The 20,575-nt window shown below is 40.9% G+C and overlaps 1 protein-coding gene and 1 pseudogene across 1 annotated transcript; both read right to left on the reverse strand.

The window, feature by feature from the left end:
* LOC139445801 (uncharacterized) overlaps window positions 1-20,575 on the reverse strand; it is a 49,156-nt pseudogene that overhangs the window by 27,921 nt on the left and 660 nt on the right.
* LOC139445449 (serine protease 29-like) lies at window positions 4,572-10,535 on the reverse strand. Its single transcript, XM_071226597.1, has 8 exons — window positions 10,392-10,535; window positions 9,877-10,106; window positions 9,431-9,670; window positions 7,811-7,994; window positions 7,076-7,194; window positions 6,215-6,355; window positions 5,784-5,935; window positions 4,572-4,768 (listed from the first exon to the last, which is right to left on the reverse strand). The coding sequence occupies exons 1-8, from the start codon at window positions 10,517-10,519 to the stop codon at window positions 4,610-4,612; spliced, it is 1,353 nt and encodes a 450-aa protein (XP_071082698.1). The 5' UTR covers window positions 10,520-10,535; the 3' UTR covers window positions 4,572-4,609.

Consider the following 20,575-nt stretch of genomic DNA (forward strand, 5'->3'; position numbering starts at 1 on the left):
CTATTATTCTTTAACCGTTTCCAAGTCTGAACGTTTTCTAATGATTTTAACTACCCCAGTATCTTATATGTAAGGGAAATATTCAATAACAGTTACTGAATCTGACATTACACCTTTTAACTACATTTTCCTGACTTGAAATTATATGTTGAAACATAACTGTACGGGATAACATGTAGTATTCTGTTACACTGTTATTTGACTATTTATCATACAATTAGCCTCCCCGCTTCTATAATTGCAAGCAATATCAGGGACGAAGTATCAGTATATTATCTCTGGCAATATATGCCAAACGACCACCACCTACAAAGATAGGTTGTGACAGCCAGTACGTTATTCAGCTGCAGTTTACAGATTTGTGTTTACGTATTTGTTGGTTATATTTGACCGCGAAACGGAAAGTAATATCTAAGTGTTGCTGTTTCTTCATATTCACTTTTCTAATAATTTTGGCAATGGCAAGTTGAAAACAATCTGCGTAGAACTCTACCGGTAGAATTCGTTGCTTCCACTAGGAGACACGTGCACCGCGCCAAACCCAGACCCTTAGTCTAACACGCGAGAGCAGGCCAATGACAAAAAGAAATGCCAGAGCACGCTGAAGCTCGATTGACAATGTTAATCAAGCAAAGAGAGGAGCTTGATGAAATCGTTCTCTCGCAGTAAATTCTGATGTCAAATAACGACAGATTCTCGATGGAAAAACGATGGTTAGAAAGCGTCCAAAAAAGCGTCGTTTTATCGTTCAATGTCCATATACGTGAAAAAAAACCCCGACGTTTTCGTGTTTACAGTGTTAGTTTGTATGAATCAGATGAACCAAGGACCAAAATTTGGGTGAATCTAGAAATCATACACAGTAGTGTATTCAGTCACCTCTGCGAAATTCGTTCTCATACATTAATCCTAATTCCGAAGACAATTGATAACTGATACAAATGAGTTATCAAATCTGAGGAATGCCACATATATTAGCCAACATATACTTTTATCTATAATTTTTCTATTGAATAATAAGGTGGTGTATCCATGCAGAAAAAATACAGTTTTTAAAGAACATGTCCATGTAAAGCCTTGCACTGTTACTGGATGTAACCGGATACACCTTTCTAAATATAACATGAGGAGCACAAACAAAATGTTTTGCACAGGCTTAATATAGCTCCAGGTTAGACTGAACATACATGTACATGTATCTTGTGGAGTTAGTGAGTGAGTGAGTGAGTTAGGTTTAACGCCGATTTTAACAGTATTACAGTTATATCACGGCGTGTCAGCTTAATGTGGGAGGAAAGCCCGAAGTGATGCAGGTCTCAGACGTTTACCACTTCGGTGAAACCCACGAGCACGGTTATGGTGCTGACAAACCTAGAAACATAATCGGGGTGAACCGGGAATCGAACCCACAATCATAGGTTTCTGGCGTGCCCAAGGGACGGAACTCTGCACAGCGAATCGCGGCGCCTTAGACGACTGGGCCACCCATGCACCCTCTTGTGGAATTAAAACACGGCACTATTTCTGAAATGTAGTGTATCGACATAGCACATCTTTTGCGACACTATAACACACTTACAGTAGGTATTCATCGGCTCATCAACCGGATCCTTGACCCAGGGATGTCGACTAGACCATCCAGTCTATCCAGTACATCTATACCCAGAATGCCATCACAATCATGGGAATTATCAACCTCTGCAACCAGGAATTCCTCCACAGTGGGGTTCATGTCATCACTAATGTGAACAGGTGCTTTGGATATTCCATGTGCTTGGAATAAGCTCCCATTAACAGCCTCCAGGACCATGTCAATGGAGTTGACAGCTTGCGGCTAGGGAATGTAAGGTCACCTGGCTCCCTGAGTCAACAAGCAAGGTGAAGTAAATGTTGCCAACCTTGACATTCACCAATTGGCCCTTATCTCCAACTTTAAAACAAGCCTGGAAATTTGCCTTCACCTTGACTGGGTCAGATGGATTGAGGGAGAAGTCTGGGGTTATCTCCCCTTGACCAGAAACCAGACAAATCTCTCCCTTCATCTGACCACTGGCTTTATTTGCTCTCACTTCCTTAGGATTTGTGGTTTCTATTTCACAACTTTGCACCGGGGCCTGACCAGGTCCGGGTCGGTGGAGTACCGTTTCCCTGACAACTATTTGTCTGGGAATTCTGAGGGCATTCAGACGCCCAATGACCATTCTCACAGCATGTGAAACAGGCAGTGTTTCCTCTCCTAGAAACACTAGGGGATCGCAAATAACTACGCCCATTGGAATGCTCTCTCCTATTTTGGGAGGATTGGGGTCGTCCCTCATTCTTCTGAAATTTAGTGTTCTTATTGTTCTCAGCAGGTCTACCAGTGAGACTTCGTGAGCGAGATGACAGGACTTGCATAGATGCAAGCTACTCTACCGTCTTGTGAAGATCAGTCAGCTGAGTGGTCAGAGTAGTTAGTCTCTGGTTGACAGATTTCTCCTCTAATTGAGTCAAAATAAACTCTCCTTTCTTGAGAAGTGTAAAGACAAAGTGCACGCACCGACCTCTGTTGACCAGGTTTGCCTTCAACTGACTCGTACAGCTCAGCTACATCCACCGCTTCCTGCAAGGTACGTACACCTCGGTCCATGAACCGGAGTCTCAAGTCTTGATCCACAGCCCTCTTCAGTGCATCCAGAGCCAACCTCTCCTGAAGTTCATAAGGAAGATCAGGGTATGCACCTTGAGCAAGATGAAAGAGGTCATCTCGTAAGTCGGCAACGTTCTCGACGGTATTACGGCTTGCAAAATTGCATTCCACCAGTGACAGAAGTTATTTTACGCCGTGTCACGGCTATGTGGGCATATACAATGCATTTATATATGCTAGATGCAATCTATGTAGCCATACAAGGCGGAATTAAGCCATTATGCTACAGGAAGTAGTTTCCTAGACCAGACTCGCGAATAGGAGACGTCACACGAACTATCACGTTACCAAATCGAAACAGGTGATTTAGAACGTATTCAAATTTTGTTTTTGCACATTAACCAAACTATCAGTAAGATCAGTGGTGATATATGTTAATTCATGTAGCAATAACGTCTATCTTTACGGTTGTATGTTGTATCGCATACAACATGTACAATCTGATTCAGCTCACCGTCTACTGACCGACATATACAAAAGGCTTGACCATTACAGCATTTATGTAATTGAGACACATGGTCTTATAGATTTATACATATTTTGTATGATATTTAGACACTTTCCATTTACACCATGGCTGTAAGTCCAATTCTCTTGAAGTTAGAGAAAGCTTTTTGAAAAGCATTGAAAGCACAAATGAATTTCTTTTCCCTGTATGTTTCAGTTCTATGAGATTATGTAAGGTAAAAATGCGATCTAAATGTTGATCATCCACTTCTAAATCCAGCTTGTGCTTCTGATTGTAAATTAAGGAATGTTGTCAGTCGGTTTATCAAAACAGAGTTAAACAGTTTTCCCAGAGAGAATGTAATGTGATTGGTCTGTAGTTTTAAGGTTGGTTTCGATGTTCTTGTAAATCGGCCTGTTTACACCTGTCAGCCAGCTTTCCTGAAATGTTCCGCTGTTAAATATTTTATCAAATAGGCGTGTAGACAGTGTCAGCATTATGTGGATAGCGTCTTTTATATATTTATTATCGGTAGTGTCTTCACCACTGGCCGTGTTGTTCTTCAAATTCCTAAGAGCTGTTTATTAATTCTTCCGTTGTGATGGGTTCGTTAAGCAGAAAAGATAAGGACAGAGACGGGGCACAGTGAACAACAGGTAAAGAGGGTTACAATCACAAATATTAAAATTGTTTATATGTGGGATTATGTCCATGGATGCTAAAATGTAATCAACTACACTAGTTTCTTCACACGTTGTTTTTCAAGTATTCATGTCTCTTCCTATTCTTCGATCAAATATGTAAATGATATTATTCTGACATATTTTATAGAGTTTATTTCCGTGATTGTTGACTTTATCTTGGTGTTTCTGTTGAGGGTGATTGTTTTATCAGTGATGCTCTGAAACTATATTTTCCAATGATGCCTGCTCGACAACAATGAAAAGTGAGAGTCCGAAAACCCTATATCAAATGAATGTGTACTGTTATATGCATCTGCCAAAATTACCGGACTTGACATATTCCAGGAAAGTATGTCAATGCTACTGTTTTGAGATGCAAGCGTGGTGTTATCAAGAGAAGATTTTCCCTCTAGGAGTAGAGTCGACGTTGCAGAGTGTCAGTTGCACAGTACTACCGAAGCCCCTCGTTCGAATGACCACCTGATACCCAAAATAGTACCGTGATGTTATTAAAAACTGTTTAATAACGGTTGTTTTTAAGCTGGTGCTGCCTTTACAGGTGAGTAATAACATAGCTTAGTCATGTCGTACTCCCAAATTCAATTTTGTACCATGGAGTGAATGCGTTAATAGTTTCATGAGAAACGCCGTTCAAACAAATCTAACACTTGTTCCGGTCGGCAGTGTTAGACGTTTGGATTTACAACAGTATTCCTTTTAACATGGAATGAAAGGACAAATACATGATGAATTAGTTTGTAAGTATTTATCGCACACAGCGTCAAAAGTTTAACAGCCAGAACGAGCAGCGATCCAGTCAGCATAGCTGGACACCTTGGCGTAGACACCTGGATAGCCGGCTTGACCACAGTTAACACCGTAGGATACAACACCGGTCAGAACTTGTTGACCGTTCTGCTGGCAGTACAGAGGACCGCCAGAATCTCCCTGAAGAAGAACCAAACGTTAGTTACTCAACATCACCAACATTTATCTTTAATGAAGAAGTGCCAATAACAAAACACACAAAACACCTCCTTTATATATATTCTGGCAATGACCACTATACATACCCAGACAACCAGTCACCTTATTCATACCCAGACAATCACAGTCACCTTGATATATACCCAGGCAAACAAGCTCAACTTTATACATACCCAGGCAGTCACAGTCACCTTTATATATACCCAGGCAATCACAGCCACCTTTATATATACCCAGGCAATCACAGACACCTTTATATATACCCAGGCAATCACAGCCACCTTTATATATCCCCAGGCAAACACAGTCACCTTTATATATACCCAGGCAAACACGGTCACCTTTATATATATCAAGGCAAACACGGTCACCTTTATATATACAAAGGCAAACACAGTCACCTTTATACACATTGGCAATTACGGTCACCTTTATAGATACCCAAGCAATCATGGTCACCTGCACATGCCACGCAAGTATAGTCACATTTACATAATGTCCAAGTATCAGTACCGTTTCATATTTCAAGACTGTCACTTTTACCGATGCCCTTATAAACACAGCCAACCTTACATTTTCCCCACGTAGACAGTCACCTTAAGTTATCCCCAATGCAGACAACATTTCTACTCCATAAGGTATGCTCAACACATGGGTGATCGATCATACAGTCACATTCGCCTCTTTGAAATCACACAAAAGTTTTTTAACTTCGTCCAGTTATCCATAAACAGCATTGTTATGGTTAGGGAAGTACCCATGACCTTGTGGACTCACCGTAAGTACTAGTATACGACCTTCATAAAAACAAAGACAGAACTACACTTTTGCAACCTTCATCTACAACATTAGTATGGGTTACATACTGTTTACACCACAGCTAACACTAGTCACGACAAGACTCTTTACATAATCATTGGAACCCTCTGCTTCAAGCCTCATTTATGTTGCGAGTGTCCGTGTCGTCTATACTGACCTGGCAGGAGTCTTTGCCCGCTTGACCAGCACAGATCTGGTTGTTTGGGTCAGTCATCTTGACGAGGATGCTGTTGTTTTGGGCGCAGGTGTTGCCGCCCTGAGTTCGCACGGACTGGTGTTGCAGGAGGTAAATATCTGGCTGCTGGCCACCTAGCAGACACAAGTAAACTCATTATGTTAAGTCAATCCTTGACATCGTCGGTGATAATAAAACTTTAAAGCATCAGTTACTATACTAAAGTGGTGCCGGTCTTAGATGTTTACCACTTCTGGTGAAACGAGTATGGTGCCGACAAACCAAACACAATCAGGTCCACGCTGGATCCGAGCCAATGATCACAGGTTGGTTTCTGGCACGCCTAATGGCTTCTTCAGACCAAAGTCCGACTGGGCCACATAAAAACCATAATAACGACATTGTGGGATTACCATAGCTGGTGGTTCCAACTCCGACTGCAGTGCAATCCTGTCCTGTCAGAGGGTAGTCGGCGGTGGCGAGGCAGGTTGGTGCGGTGTTGGGGATGGCGTTGAAGTCAATGGGGTCGACCTTCAGGATCGCTACATCATTGGCTGTAACGTAAGCATGCTCGTATATGAACAATCTGAGTTCAACGGCATTTTCGAAAAAATAATAACAATATTGGATGTAGATTATTTTTGAATTAGACCTAGTTTGGCAATTGTTACCTGTAGTTTGATTGTTGTTTTTCTCATAGGCCAAGATTATTACCTGTAGTTTGAGTGTTGTAGTTCTCATGGGCCGTGATTATTAGATGTAGTTTGATTGTTGTAGTTCTCATGGGCCGTGATTATTACCCGTAGTTTGAGTGTTGTAGTTCTCATGGGCTGTGATTGTTACCTGTAGTTTGAGTGTTGTAGTTCTCATGGACCATGATTGTTACCTGTAGTTTGAGTGTTGTAGTTCTCATGGTCCGTGATTGTTACCTGTAGTTTGAGTGTTGTAGTTCTCATGGGCCGTGATTATTACCTGTTGTTTGATTGTTGTAGTTCTCATGGGCTGTGATTGTTACCTGTAGTTTGAGAGTTGTAGTTCTCATGGACCGTGATTATTACCCGTAGTTTGAGTGTTGTAGTTCTCATGGGCCGTGATTGTTAACTGTAGTTTGAGTGTTGTAGTTCTCATGGACCATGGTTGTTACCTGTAGTTTGAGTGTTGTAGTTCTCATGGGCTGTGATTATTACCTGTAGTTTGAGTGTTGTAGTTCTCATGGGCTGTGATTGTTACCTGTAGGTTTGAGTGTTGTAGTTTTCATGGGCTGTGATTGTTACCTTTAGTTTGAGTGTTGTAGTTCTCATGGGCTGTGACGCTGTTGACGCTGAGCTGCGTGGTTGATGCTACGTTTGTATGGTTGCCGACATTGACTTTGATTTGATCAGCAGTCTGGCCACTAGACAAGAACGGTACAAGTTAGGGCAGTGTTTCCTTTGCAAAGATGGAAATTCCAACCTGTAAGCAAACTGAATCATCTTATTTGCCATTAACCAAAATACCCGAGGCTTGTTTAATTCCATGCACCACAAACAGGAAAAGGCAGTGGCCGTATATCATTTTTGAGCAACAGGATGTACTTATTAAACAAAATCGGCAGTAGAACGTTGATATACATACTAAACACAATGGGCAGTAGAACGTGGATGTACGTACTGAACACAATGGGCAGTAGAACGTGGATGTAACTACTGAACACAATGGGCAGTAGAACGTTGATATACATACTAAACACAATGGGCAGTAGAACGTGGGTGTACTTACTGAACACAATGGGCAGTAGAACGTGGGTGTACTTACTGAACACAATGGGCAGTAGAACGTGGGTGTACTTACTGAACACAATGTGCAGTAGAACGTGAGTGTACCTACTGAACACAATGGGCAGTAGAACGTGGGTGTACTTACTGAACACAATGGGTAGTAGAACGTTGATGTACTTACTGAACACAATGGGCAATATAAAGTGATGTACTTACTGAAAACAATTGACAGTATAAGGTTGAAGTACTTACTTAACACAATGGGCAGCTGTCAGAATAGTGCAGGAGTCGATGATTGTAGCTCCACACACGGGGTTAGCGCTGCCTCCGATGTTGAGGGAGGCGTAGGAGTCGAAGGCACCCTGCTGTGCTGCGAAGCCTCCAACAATTCTTGTTGTTATGGCAACACTTCGGATAGAAGTTATATCGTTGCAATCTGGAAAATGATTAATGTTGTCAATTCTATATACTTTGTCAAACTTTGAAAGCCCTTTAACTGTGAGTTAGTGAGTGGGTGAGTTGGGTTTAACGCCGCTTTTTACAGTTTTACAGTTTACATATCGCGGCGTGACAGCTTGATGTGGGAGGAAAGCCCTAAGTGATGCAGGACGTTTACCCCTTCGGGCAATCTCATTAAAATCAGACCTTATTTTCGCTACCGCTAAACAAAGATCTGAAGACATCCCATTAGGGGCCACGTCAGAACGACCTTTCATCCGACAAATCAGAGCGTCGCTTACCAGATCATGAAAGTGACAGTCGGAATGTGATTTCAAATCATGCAGCCCCGAAAACTTTAACATTGGGTATTACGAACGATAGTTACGGGTTTAACGAATGAATCCTTACAATCTAGACCATCGATTAGCCATTCCAGAATGTTCTTTTGTTCAGGTTTCCAATTTGTAATCGAGAATTTGTCAAAATATGTTTCGAAGCGTTGTTGCCATTTTGAAATTAGTGCCGTAAAGCACGAGAAAGCTGCCTTCTGATTGGTCATTCCATTGGTCGGTCAAAGTTCGCTCAAGGTCGGTCTGACTTGACCCGTAATGGGATGTCCTCAGATCTTAGTTCAGCGGTAGCGAGAGCTAAGATCTGATTTTAATGAGATTGCCACTTCGGTGGAACCCAAATGCACGGGTCTGGTGCTGACAAACCAATCGACGCGACCCGGATTCGAACCCACAATCATAGGTAACTGGCATGCCCAAGGGACACAACTCTGCACCTTAGAAGGCTTGGCCACCCACTTTAACTGTGAAGGTAATGTGAAATGACTACACCAGCGTGATGTGATATATTGTATGGGGACCCTAGCAACCGATCCGGGACAGGGGGCACGGTTGGCCAAGTCGTCTAAGGCGCCGCGATTCGCTGTGCAGAGTTGCGTCCCTTGGGCACGCCAGAAACCTATGATTGTGGGTTCGAATCCCGGTTCGCCCCAATTATGTTTCTAGGTTTGTCAGCACCATACCCGTGCTCATGGGTTGCACCGAAGTGGTAAACGTCAGACTTCGGGCGTTCCTCCCACATTAAGCTGACACACCTTGATATAACTGGAATACTGTTAAAAGCGACGTTAAACACAACTCACTCACTCACGATCCAGGACACATATATCCACAATGATCTGTGTTTTCATAAAGAATGAATGATACAATGAGCATTGGTGGTCGTGAAGGATGCAAAGTGTGAAACTCTTTTGAGAATGGAAGCCAACTTACGCCTCCCATATCTACAGCCTTGCTGGTACGACTTCGAAATCAAAAGGTTTTGGGTTCACGAACATTCTGAGTCACTGGTGTATCTACTTTGGTCATGCTTATCCTCGAAGATATGCACTATGATAATGCATTATCGATATAGACTTACTAAGTGTGGGAGTAGGGGTCGTTGTTGATGTTGATGTAAATGTTTTCGCTGTAGTTGCTTTCGTTGTAGTTGGTGCAGCTGGCGTGGGTGTTGTTGACACAGTGTTGCTGACCGGCGACGTGCAGTTGTTGGCCAAGATGCTGACGAGGTTTTGGAAGCCACAGGAGTTGTAGCTGTCAGGCATGTGTTGAAGCAGACTGCATAACTTATCCTTACCAGCAGGGGACATGTCAGCGAGTGCTGAAAATAATAATAACCCGTGACGATCCGGCTAATAATAGGTCAGCAACCAATGCAAACAAAAACATGTAAATTTGAAATCATGGTTTCACCATTAACTGTGTGTGCAGTCGTGTATTCTCAGTAGGCATATCTTGTTTGAGAGATTTTATTTGGGACATCTATTGTTGTACATAAACTTGTCATAAAAGGAACAATTCCTTTACCTTCATCGCGTACAACAGCGAGACCTTCCCTGATGTTAGATTTTATCATCTTTCGCATATTCCAGTAGATTTGTTCAACTTGAAATAGAGCCTCATATTTGATTTGAAGGTTGGTTTCTAGCATGTAGCACAGAGCGTTGTCGAGAATGTCTTCTGGAAGCTGGTTGTAAAGATCTGACGGGAAGGTAACGGGAGGGGGGGTAGTGGTAGTACGCTGGGGGTGGTTGTACCTTTTAACAAAATGAAAATGAAAGATTATTTTTTTGTGATTGCACATATAGATGAACAAAGAAACACGAGAACAAACCTAAATCTATAAAACGAATAGGAATGACAAATGTTTTAGAAGTTACTAACGAACTATTGACTGAATACATACGCAGAATAAATGAACTACAATTAGCATGACGTTTTCGTGTGAAGATCAAGTGTGTAATTATTCAAGTATGAAATCATCCTTTTTCTACATGGTGGCAAATACGTTCCATCCAAATGTGATATACAGGCACACTTACAGGTGAGCGACTCCGCTGTATGATACTACTGGGTGGTATCCACTTCCGTCTACTAGACGGTGAAGGCGTCCGCCCACGTAGGCAACAGCCAGGAAGACCAGCAAACACAGCACCAGCAACGGCTTCATGATGAAGATGTTCAGAACCCTAAAGCCGTGGCATTTTATAGCCACTGTAACCCCAAACAGGTGCCCGTGACGTCAGAAGGCACGGTTACCTAACATATTGTCATTAGTCATATTCACGCAAATAAACAGCACGCCATCGGTGCATTGAATCGCAACATTTCCCCGTATTTACACCGACTGTTTAAAAACAACAAACAATGGTTTACTTATGAGAAAAGGTGTCTCCCGTGGCAGTACTTACGCGTTGTTTAACAAATGAATCCATAGGTACATTGGATCGATTTATTTCATTTGAAAGCAAATATATTTACACTGACCAAACACAAGCTGCAGGGCTTTGGCATCGACTAATGTTATAGTTGCGTGCTGTCGTGCAGCTGTTGCCGGTGGTGCACGTTGCACATAAGGTTTCCCAAGGACACATTTCTGCATTTTCAGCTTAAAACGTAGCCAACATTCTTCTTTTGGCTCGTTAAGTATCTAAATATTGACCACCTGTTTCTAGTTGTTTGCATTGTGTATGTTACTGCTTTGAACACACGGTGCACCTCAAGGATGGTCGCATGACAGTTTAAGTTGACCAATGACAGCAAACGTCAGCGAAAGGATGATTTGGTTCTATCGACTGTAGTTTGTATTCGTCACACGCATTGTACACTTGTGTTGTACAATTGTATTGTGCAGTTGTATTGTGCACCTTTAACGACATCAGGCTGTAAAGGCATGTCTAGACAATGTCTGTCTTAGTTCCACGGTAAGAGGATTGATCAAGCTGCGATACAGTTAAAGTGAACTTGTTGGCTCAGTCATCGATACATTTATATGATCACAACAACGTGTTTGAATATGCTACCTTTTGTCAAACTGTGATTCAACGTTTATGATCTTGTGTTGGCAAACCGGAAGCTATCGATGGTTTGCGATTGTTCTTGGTCGGAATGCAAAATACCGATGTCTAATTAAGGTAAATGTCGTTTCCACATTGACGATAAAATCGTAACAGAATTATGCTTAAATATTATCATAATATGAAAAGTAAATATGAATAAAAAAAATAAATATCGATCATCAATCCTCATTTACAAACCATTCCATGAGGAAATGAAATATTTCATAAAATTAAAAATATGTCTGTGAAAAAGTAGAAAAATGAGAAATATTTCATAAAAGATCTTAAATGTTACCTGAGCTAATTCAGGAAAATATTCACAGAAAAAAACAAGAGTAGGTTTCCGGATTCCGGAAAACAATCCGTTGACCTTCCCACTTTGGATCCGCCTAGATACCTTTTTTTTCAATTAGCCGTGAAACACATAAAAAAGTTGTCTGACAATTACGAAGAAATTGAAGGTTGCTGGAGGTATCTGGAAGGTTTCCGAAAGGTATCCGGAAGCAATATTTTCTTCTAGTATCTTTCTTCTTGTTTCTAGTACATTATGTCAGTGTGGGCATATCCTTCCTCAATATCCTCAGAAATGTTTCAGATTAAATCAATTTTATCTTACATTTAGTGTAACTTAATGAGGAGCACACACTAAAACCACAAGACTTTCCCCTTGTGCCTTTCAGATAGTTTAAACTCATTAGGCATTATTGTGGAAGTATATAAATTGGGTATTTAATGACGTAAACAAACAGCAAAAGTACTCAGCAATATAGGCGACTTGCAATAGGCAACTAAATGGCTCGAGTGACCCAAACGGGAAGGGATCTTGCTTACTATAACAATTATGTCGGTTATTTACAGGCTGCCCTCATACAACTTAAATAAGCTAAATGTTGCAAATAGTTTACACTGTGAAATGGATTATCCTGTTTGATTTTGATAACCTAATTCAATACATGTAAAGAATCATCACATAACTTCAGCTAACTTGAATAACTGTTAAAGAAGGATATGGGTTGAACCTACTAAAATCCAAAGCTTCAATCATAAAATAAAACGACATAGTTCAATCTATTTTTATTTATCTGGCACCTACAAAGATACAACTACCAAAATCAAGTGTTAACTTTATTTGATAAGACCTATTCATGAAATGCACTCAAAACGAGGCCACTCACACTTAAACAATGACTAGGATGAATGATGGTGTTTCTTGTCCATTTTCAACATCCGCGATTGTCATTTCAACACACGTTAGTGTTCCCCTTCCTTTCTTTGTTACTATGTTATTATCGATACGTTCAGGCACAAGGAACTTCTTAACTGTTCCACTGACACTGTAACACAAAAACATAAAAACCCTGAATAACTGTAGAGCCATCAACAAAAATCAACTCCCATTCACGTTTGTCATTGGACTGATCCAAAAGAACTAGTATTTATATGACAATTTGTTGTTGTTATGTTAACCTTTTTTCACCCAATACATAATTGGTAATCCTGGTTAATAAAGCCGAAACAAAATAATGCTAAAAAATTCAGGTGTTAGCATGCAACAAATTTATTTAGAAGTCTTCTTTTTACAGCATTCGGTCAATCTTTTTTCAATCAATTGGCGGGGTTGCATGCCATTGCCTTCCTTAATGAATGGTAAAATTTAAAGTTCCCTTTATTTGCTAAATGGACAGAAACAAGGAAATCCCGCACGATAAGCTGGCGGCTGTGGTCACATATAGTGACATGAGGGTTGTCAGACAACTGTTCCTGAAGAGTCTTGCTTATTGTCCTCATTTTCTTACTCTAAGCATTTTTTTCATGCCCAATGTCTTCAGTCTGTCAAATAAAGATCCAAGAACCAGATGTGATCTTGGCATTGCATCACTGACATGGGAAGCAAGACTTTCGATCGAGTTTACTATTTCCTCTGCGCCTCTTGCAGAACTGATCATGACGTCATTCTCTGAAAAAATACAATAGTTGTAAGAAGATTGGACAATGGGGTGGAGTATTATAGGAAGTAAATTAGTAGGTGTTATACTGTTTTGATTTATCTTTATTCGACATCACAAATGGTGGATATCTGTAACACAGAACAGGAAACACAACTTTATGCAACACATGATTGTATAATGTAAATGCACATAATCCCCTAGGAAGGCTTTGAGGGAGGCGCCTCACCTCTTCCTTCATCCTGGCTACATCAGCGCTACCTACCCCTCGAAAATGTGCCGTGACCCCATTAAGATTTAATTCTCTATGAGCATGAGTACACATTCTTATTCATATTTCAAAGTTGGTGGGAAAATGGTGAATATATGTGGAGGAAAGTAGAATATCGTGCTAGTTTTTTAGCAATATCAAAGTTATGACGAAGTTTTGTAAAGAAATCAAGTTTGGGCCAGACAATCAAATGATTGACATCATGAGCATCAATCAATGCAATTGACACATGATGACATGTAATCAAGCCACCGAGACTGACCACCGGGTCCATTTAAACACCTCTTACAGCAAGCATGGGTTGCTGCCAACTTGCAGGGGATCTATATTCTTACATGGAATTCCCATTAGTGTTCTTACTGTAGATTGCAGTAAGAAATACATTATCAACATGACAACTGAATATGTTAGAATAAATGATGTTAAAAAGGTGTGTTAGTCCCCAAATGATAATGTGAATAGTGCTAAATGAATACAATCAGGGTTTATCTAGGGAACTAATGGGTAAGAGCATGTGGCTGGCAACATTTTCAAAGAACGAAAGTATATATTTGTTACATTCAGAGCCAGGCTAATGTGTACATAAACTTAAATTAATAATATTTTGATTCCATTTTAGGAATATATAAATCGACACCCCGAACAAAGACCTCCCCCAAAACTTAGATGAAACCCTGAAAATACTAATTACCTGATTTTCTATACTTACAACCTTCTGTTCGCTTGTCCTGTTTGGTGTAGGCTGACTGGGGCAGGATTCGAGCAAAGCTGGAAATAACACAACCTCCACATTGAATGCCCGATGAAAAAAAGACAAAAACCATGTCTAATGTGATTAAGCTGGGCTCACACAAGTACAATGCAAGAAATCTGTAACTGATGTTCTCTATCTCAAGATACTTGCAATATTGCCAAAATCAGAAAAAAGCCACATTTCAACCCATGGTCTCAATCATCATCAGATGAATAATTGAATACTGGCATTGACATAATTGGATTTCATTGCATCCATTTACAAAGAAAACTATCGATCAAACCAAACTGAAGTTAACATTGCACATTCGGCTGTTTGGGACCGACTACTTGATATCCTGGGGGTGAGGGTGTCGGATTTTCTGGAAAAATTAATTATGCTCCAGACTGTTGAAAAAACCTGGAATGTTCTGCCAGGTGTTTTTTTTCTAAAAGAAATATCTAGGCTCACAGTGTTAATAAAAATATATATGGTTTTGCAGCTTCAGCTAAAACAAAATCTGGTTATAACACACTCCACGCCAAGAATGTCAAATGGTCGGTCGCAAAATCACTGTTTTGATAATTCAAATGTGAATTTTAAAATGTACTTTTTTGGTCCCACGTTCATAAACTTCAGACAAGGCTGAAAAAGAGTGTGTGACATTTACCATCTCTCCTATCTGTGTGGATCGAATGGCCTAAGATGGCAACTTCTTTGGCATGGGCTCCTCACACCTCCTCATCGAGTCGTGTTCCAACTTGGCCTTGGGTGGTCTTTTCAATACGCCAGAGCATCCTCGGTACATGTTGGCATCAAGGATCTTTGGGGATGTTCCAGGAGAGCCACCTCATCCCAGGCTGCCCCTCGTCACTGACGTCTGGAGATGCGGGCTGAGGACATCCTCCCCCCCCCCCCCCCCCCCACACACACACACACTTCTTCCTTCCAGGCTGTTGGCTCGGGGCACTGGATCAGCGACTTTGGGTGGGACTTAAGTTCTGCAGAATTAATGAAAAGATAAAAACTGATTGTTGCCATCGGTATATAAATGGTTAAATATTTCACGTACGAGTTACCGTTTCTGTACGCCAGTGTTGATGTATGTTCTTTCTGCTGGATTGCAAGTTGCTGTTATCAACAATTTACACTAAACCACAGTCTCACTTTATCTAATTAGGGAAGGATGTTATAAGTTACAACAAAGAAAATTAGTAAAATCTAAATATATTTTACATTTGTATACTTGTCCTGCATTGCGAATAGCAATGGAAAGCTACTGATATTTTCATAGCAAATTATCACTCACAGCTGCTCTTCTCTTGTTCCTCTTGACTGCTCGTCTGTGTTCTTTCTTCCCGGTGATGCTGCGGTTATGGTCATCCCTCCTATTGGTCCAAATGTCTTGAAGGCTGCTACAAGTATAAGAAACATTCACATTACAGGAATTTCCACACTGTATATTTGATTCAACTAAAAGATTATTGAAGGAATTTGTAAATAATGAGTATACGCATCTGATTGAACATTTTCATATATACTGTACCGCAAAAGAAACATCATACCAAGTAACATTGCATAAAAAGTTGTCATTTAAATATCTGGATAATTTTTGTCAAAGTTTCTATAATTTAATATTACAAATAAAATTTGATGATAAAAAAACAATTAAAGCAGATGACATTAAAACCGATCGCCCAAACGCATCACGGCAACTGCCATCCGAGGGTCACCATCCGACGTCAGGGTCGTCAGATTGTGTGACAGCATCTTTAAGATGCTTTGTTACTGCAGCGGAAACTGCTCGACAGACCATGGGGACATGCCAGCGAAACATAAGTGCGGTTGGTTGGTTTGTTGTTTAACGCCGCACTCAGCAATTATACATGACGGCGGTTTTGTAAATAATCGAGTCTGGACCAGACAATCCAGTGATTAATATCATGATCATCGATCCACGCAATTGGGATTGATGACATGCATTAATCAAGTCAGCGAGCCAGACCACCCGATCCCGTTAGTCACCTTTTAGGACAAGCATGGTCACCTTTTACGGCTCGTCACGATATGGCTGAAATATTGCCGATGTGACGTAAAGCTTTAACTCACTCATTCACTCACCTTTTACGGCAAGCATGGGTTGCTGAAGACCTATTCTACCCCGGAATCTTCACAGGTCATCATTAGTGCGGACACCGTGCGTCGACGATTGACGAGCAGACCCCTCCACTGTCACAGGCCACACCGAGGACCCATTGTGACACCACGTCATCGCCGGGACCGTCTTCAGTGGGCAACACATCACCAGCATTGGCGCCAGCAGCAGTCGAGAAAAGTCCTCTTCTCAGACGAGTTGTTGCTGTATCTCAACAGCAGATGACAGAGGGAGAGTCTGTTGACGCTGTGGGGAAAGTTATTTGGATGCTTGTGTTGTTGAGAGAGACTCGTGGGGTGGTCTGAGTGGGGTGGAATTGGTCTTGCACAGAAGGTTGGCCGTGTGGTCTTCCAGAACATCGGTCCGAGAGAGGCAATGGTGTCACAGCAGCACGGCACATTGATCAAGTCTCTAGACCACACGCCATACCTCATTTGGCACGTCGCCGCAACCGCGAGTTTCAGCATGATAACGCCCGTGCCCACACTGCGACAGCAACAAGAGTCTTCCTCCAGCAGAATGGTATCAGAACCATGCAGTGGTCTGCCCTTGCAGTCCCGATTTAAATCCCATTGAGCACCTGTGGGACGAGATTCAAACACGGCTGAATGACGCCCGACCAAGACCGACAAGTGCAGCTGAACTGTATCAGGCGTTCCTCAGGGTGTGGGCTCAAGTGCTTATTGCCTTCATCAACCGCCTCATCCATTCCATGTATCGACGTTGCACGACAGTCATCAATGCACATGGCGGACACACGAGATACTGACTTGTGCTGCCATTTTCTCAGACTAGTTTTGTGTTTCAACAGTTTTGACAAGTGTCATCTTTTAAATATGTCTCAAGGTTTGTTTACAGTGTTTGGACAAATATGATGACGTTTCTTTTGCGGTTCAGTATATATGTGACTGACTGCAGATCTTTGTTTTGCATAACATGTATGTCTTAAGTTCTTTTTTAGTACAAGTAAAATGAATATGTATGTATTAGTATCGTGTCCATTGGCATCAGACCCTTAGCCTGTTTCCTTTGTACTTATCATTCACAGGATTCTGATTAGTGCATGTATTTTGATCCAGTCTACTCTCAATACCATACCCTGAAAATTGATCATACCTCGCAAAGTGTCCTTGTCGGCCCATTCCTCCTCTGTGTGATTTTTCCAGACCTCACCAATCACCTGTTCTCTTGCAACAATGACCAAATCAATGGTATAGCTGAAATTACATCAGTTACAAATAGGATCCAGAGCTTTCGTTCACTTTGGAGATATATTCGAGAGAACTTGTACATTTCCATACAATACTTAAGAAATTATTCATAAAACAACCATAAACATCATTTCTAAAGAACCAATGGTGGTGGCATTATTGAATTTGGTAGACATGTACTGATGTGCAACTTACTAATGATTGAGAAATCATTTGTGAGCCCCACCCTCATAAACTCTGATTATTTTGTGTAATATTTATGTAGATACTTCAGTTTCAATAGTTTTAGATTATTGCACATTCAGAACATACTCACTCAAGGCACTCCACTACAAGAGGTGAGTCCTTGTCCGCTAGGAGGATCTTGATATACCTCCTTGTCACACACTGAAACAAAATTAACAATAATGAAAATTCTCATATTATTACAGACATATTATAACGCCAAAAGCAGCAATGTCTCTGCTGTATGAGAGTTTGTAAATAATAAAGTCTTGATCAGACAATCCAGTGCCTGTCAACATGAGCATCAATTGGGATATTACATGCATCAACCAAACCAGTGAAGCTGACCACACGATCCTGTCAATCAAATCAAAATAATCACATGTCATTCCGAAATAACAATGTGGACAATACCAGTTTATAATTACAATACTTTTTGAAATAATCCTTTCCTAATATTTTCACACAATAAAAGGTAAAGACTACAAGTACGATTGTTCACTGCAGATTGGTAATAAGAAGGAAGAACATGCATATATGAACAATAATGAAACTTTGCTGATGCATTATGTGTTCTGCCAGGACAATTCAATCACAACTGACGAAGTTGGAGAGATATAAAAGATTAAGTAATCACTGTGTTCATAAACTTTGCATCAACCCTAATCTGATACTAAGGCCATAATAAGTTTCTCACCGTTTTCTTAGACAGATATTACAGTCGTCTTTGCACGAATAGGGAAACAACTGAACGGACATTTCCTCAAATTGGTCTTCCTGCTCACTGGCGTTGAAGAAGTGCTCTCGTCTTTCGGTAATCGTCTTTCGAGGGAATCTATACTTTTCCGGATTCCATCAAGTCGCACGATGACATATGGAGAACAAGATTAGGATGATGACGGTGTAGGAGGTGTATCCATGTCGGTGATTATCGAAGATGAGGTGCTTAACACTGCAAACAAGAAAACGTCGTTTTTTCCGTATATGGTCATTGGACGGTAAAACGACGTTATTTGGGCGTTTTCAAACCATCGTTTTTCCGTCCAAATAACGTCGTTATTTGACATCGGAATTTACTGGGAGAGAACGATAGCGTTAAGCTCCCCCCTTTCTTGATTGACATTGTCAATCAAGCAACAGCGTCTACCGGTATTTCTACTTCTCAGATTTCATTGGTCAGTCCCCGCGTGTTAGATTACAGGCCCGCGTTTGACGCTGCACTCGAAGCGCTTAGCGGAAGTACTGAAATCAATCGTTCTGCGCATGCGGATTACTTAATGCCTTGACCAAATTTTCCGTTCTGTGCATGCGCGATTTCGCGTATTGTTTCCTAGATTTAATGTCACCACTATTTGACAATGGTTCATAAACACAGTCACGTGAAGGTTCGGAATCGTAACGATTAACTCCATTTAAATTGAAGAGGATTCCCAGTGATATGGGAGATTCCAAGATGAAACTATTCTATGGCTATCTAGGCTGCCACCCAGACCGATCTAAACGGGACCCGATAGCTTATTGTATGCTTTATAGTCATATGGAAGTGGACAAGAACTATACATTGTATTCCGGACGATTGATCTTGCATTTACTTATAAGTCAGGAACATGGACTTAAAAGGGGAGTTGTTGAATGTAATTATTTTAATTATTAAATGTTGCCTATACACTAATCTGGACGAACTTCTCATTGTTCTGTTTATGTCATCCTATATACTATTAGTATGTTACCGTTCTAAAGTCAACCTCTCACATAACATTATATTGTTCATAGTATCAAAGTTTAATCAACAACATCAAGAGCAGCGATTTAAACCACTGAAACACCCAAACACAAGGCTGTTATCAAGAGCTAGTGCAGACGTGATGCATCGTAAAAACTGTATCGTGATGTCTTCAGAAATTCAATTATACTACGAGATAGTACGGCTAACGCTGACTCGCCGGTGGAACAAAGACAATATCGCTATATAGATATAACGTATTTGAATGTTAATACTAAAGACAAACAATCATTATTTTTGCAGTGACGATATCACACGTGTACACGTTTATTGTTAACTTTCATCTGTTTTGCTCTTCATTTTAATAACTTTGTTTTCACATATATATGTAGCAATACCCGACAAGCATGTCATACATAATTATGGGGCTGTTTTCAATCTTGTACTGACTTACTTAATGAGCGAAGTTTATTGGCTTGTGTGTAAAACCCCATTTTTCTGGTAATCCTATTATTACTTAGTTTATTTCTATCTAATGACACCCTGTACACTGGATCATGGCTCCGTGACTATCCATAACAATCAAGATGAACATTCAGTTCAAGTAAATGAATGAGTTTGTTTTGACCCTACATTCAGTCAAAAAACCAATGCTGTGAGGTTTGATAACACACTTCTACCAGGTCGAACATCGTGGATCCTCATTTTCTGCCTGAAGAGAATCATAGTTCATATGCTAATCCATCTGCGAATACCCTCCCGCTCAAGATGACCTTACTTGTTGCTAAATCTATCATCTATCCCCCCAATCTCCCCCCCCCCCCCCGGCCCCACCCCACTACCCCACCCCCACACGCACACACGCGCGCACACACACACACACACACACACACACACAAACAC

Source organism: Haliotis cracherodii, unplaced genomic scaffold (assembly GCF_022045235.1).
Source record: "Haliotis cracherodii isolate W230 unplaced genomic scaffold, xgHalCrac1.p SCAF_10, whole genome shotgun sequence".
NCBI lineage: Eukaryota > Metazoa > Mollusca > Gastropoda > Lepetellida > Haliotidae > Haliotis > Haliotis cracherodii.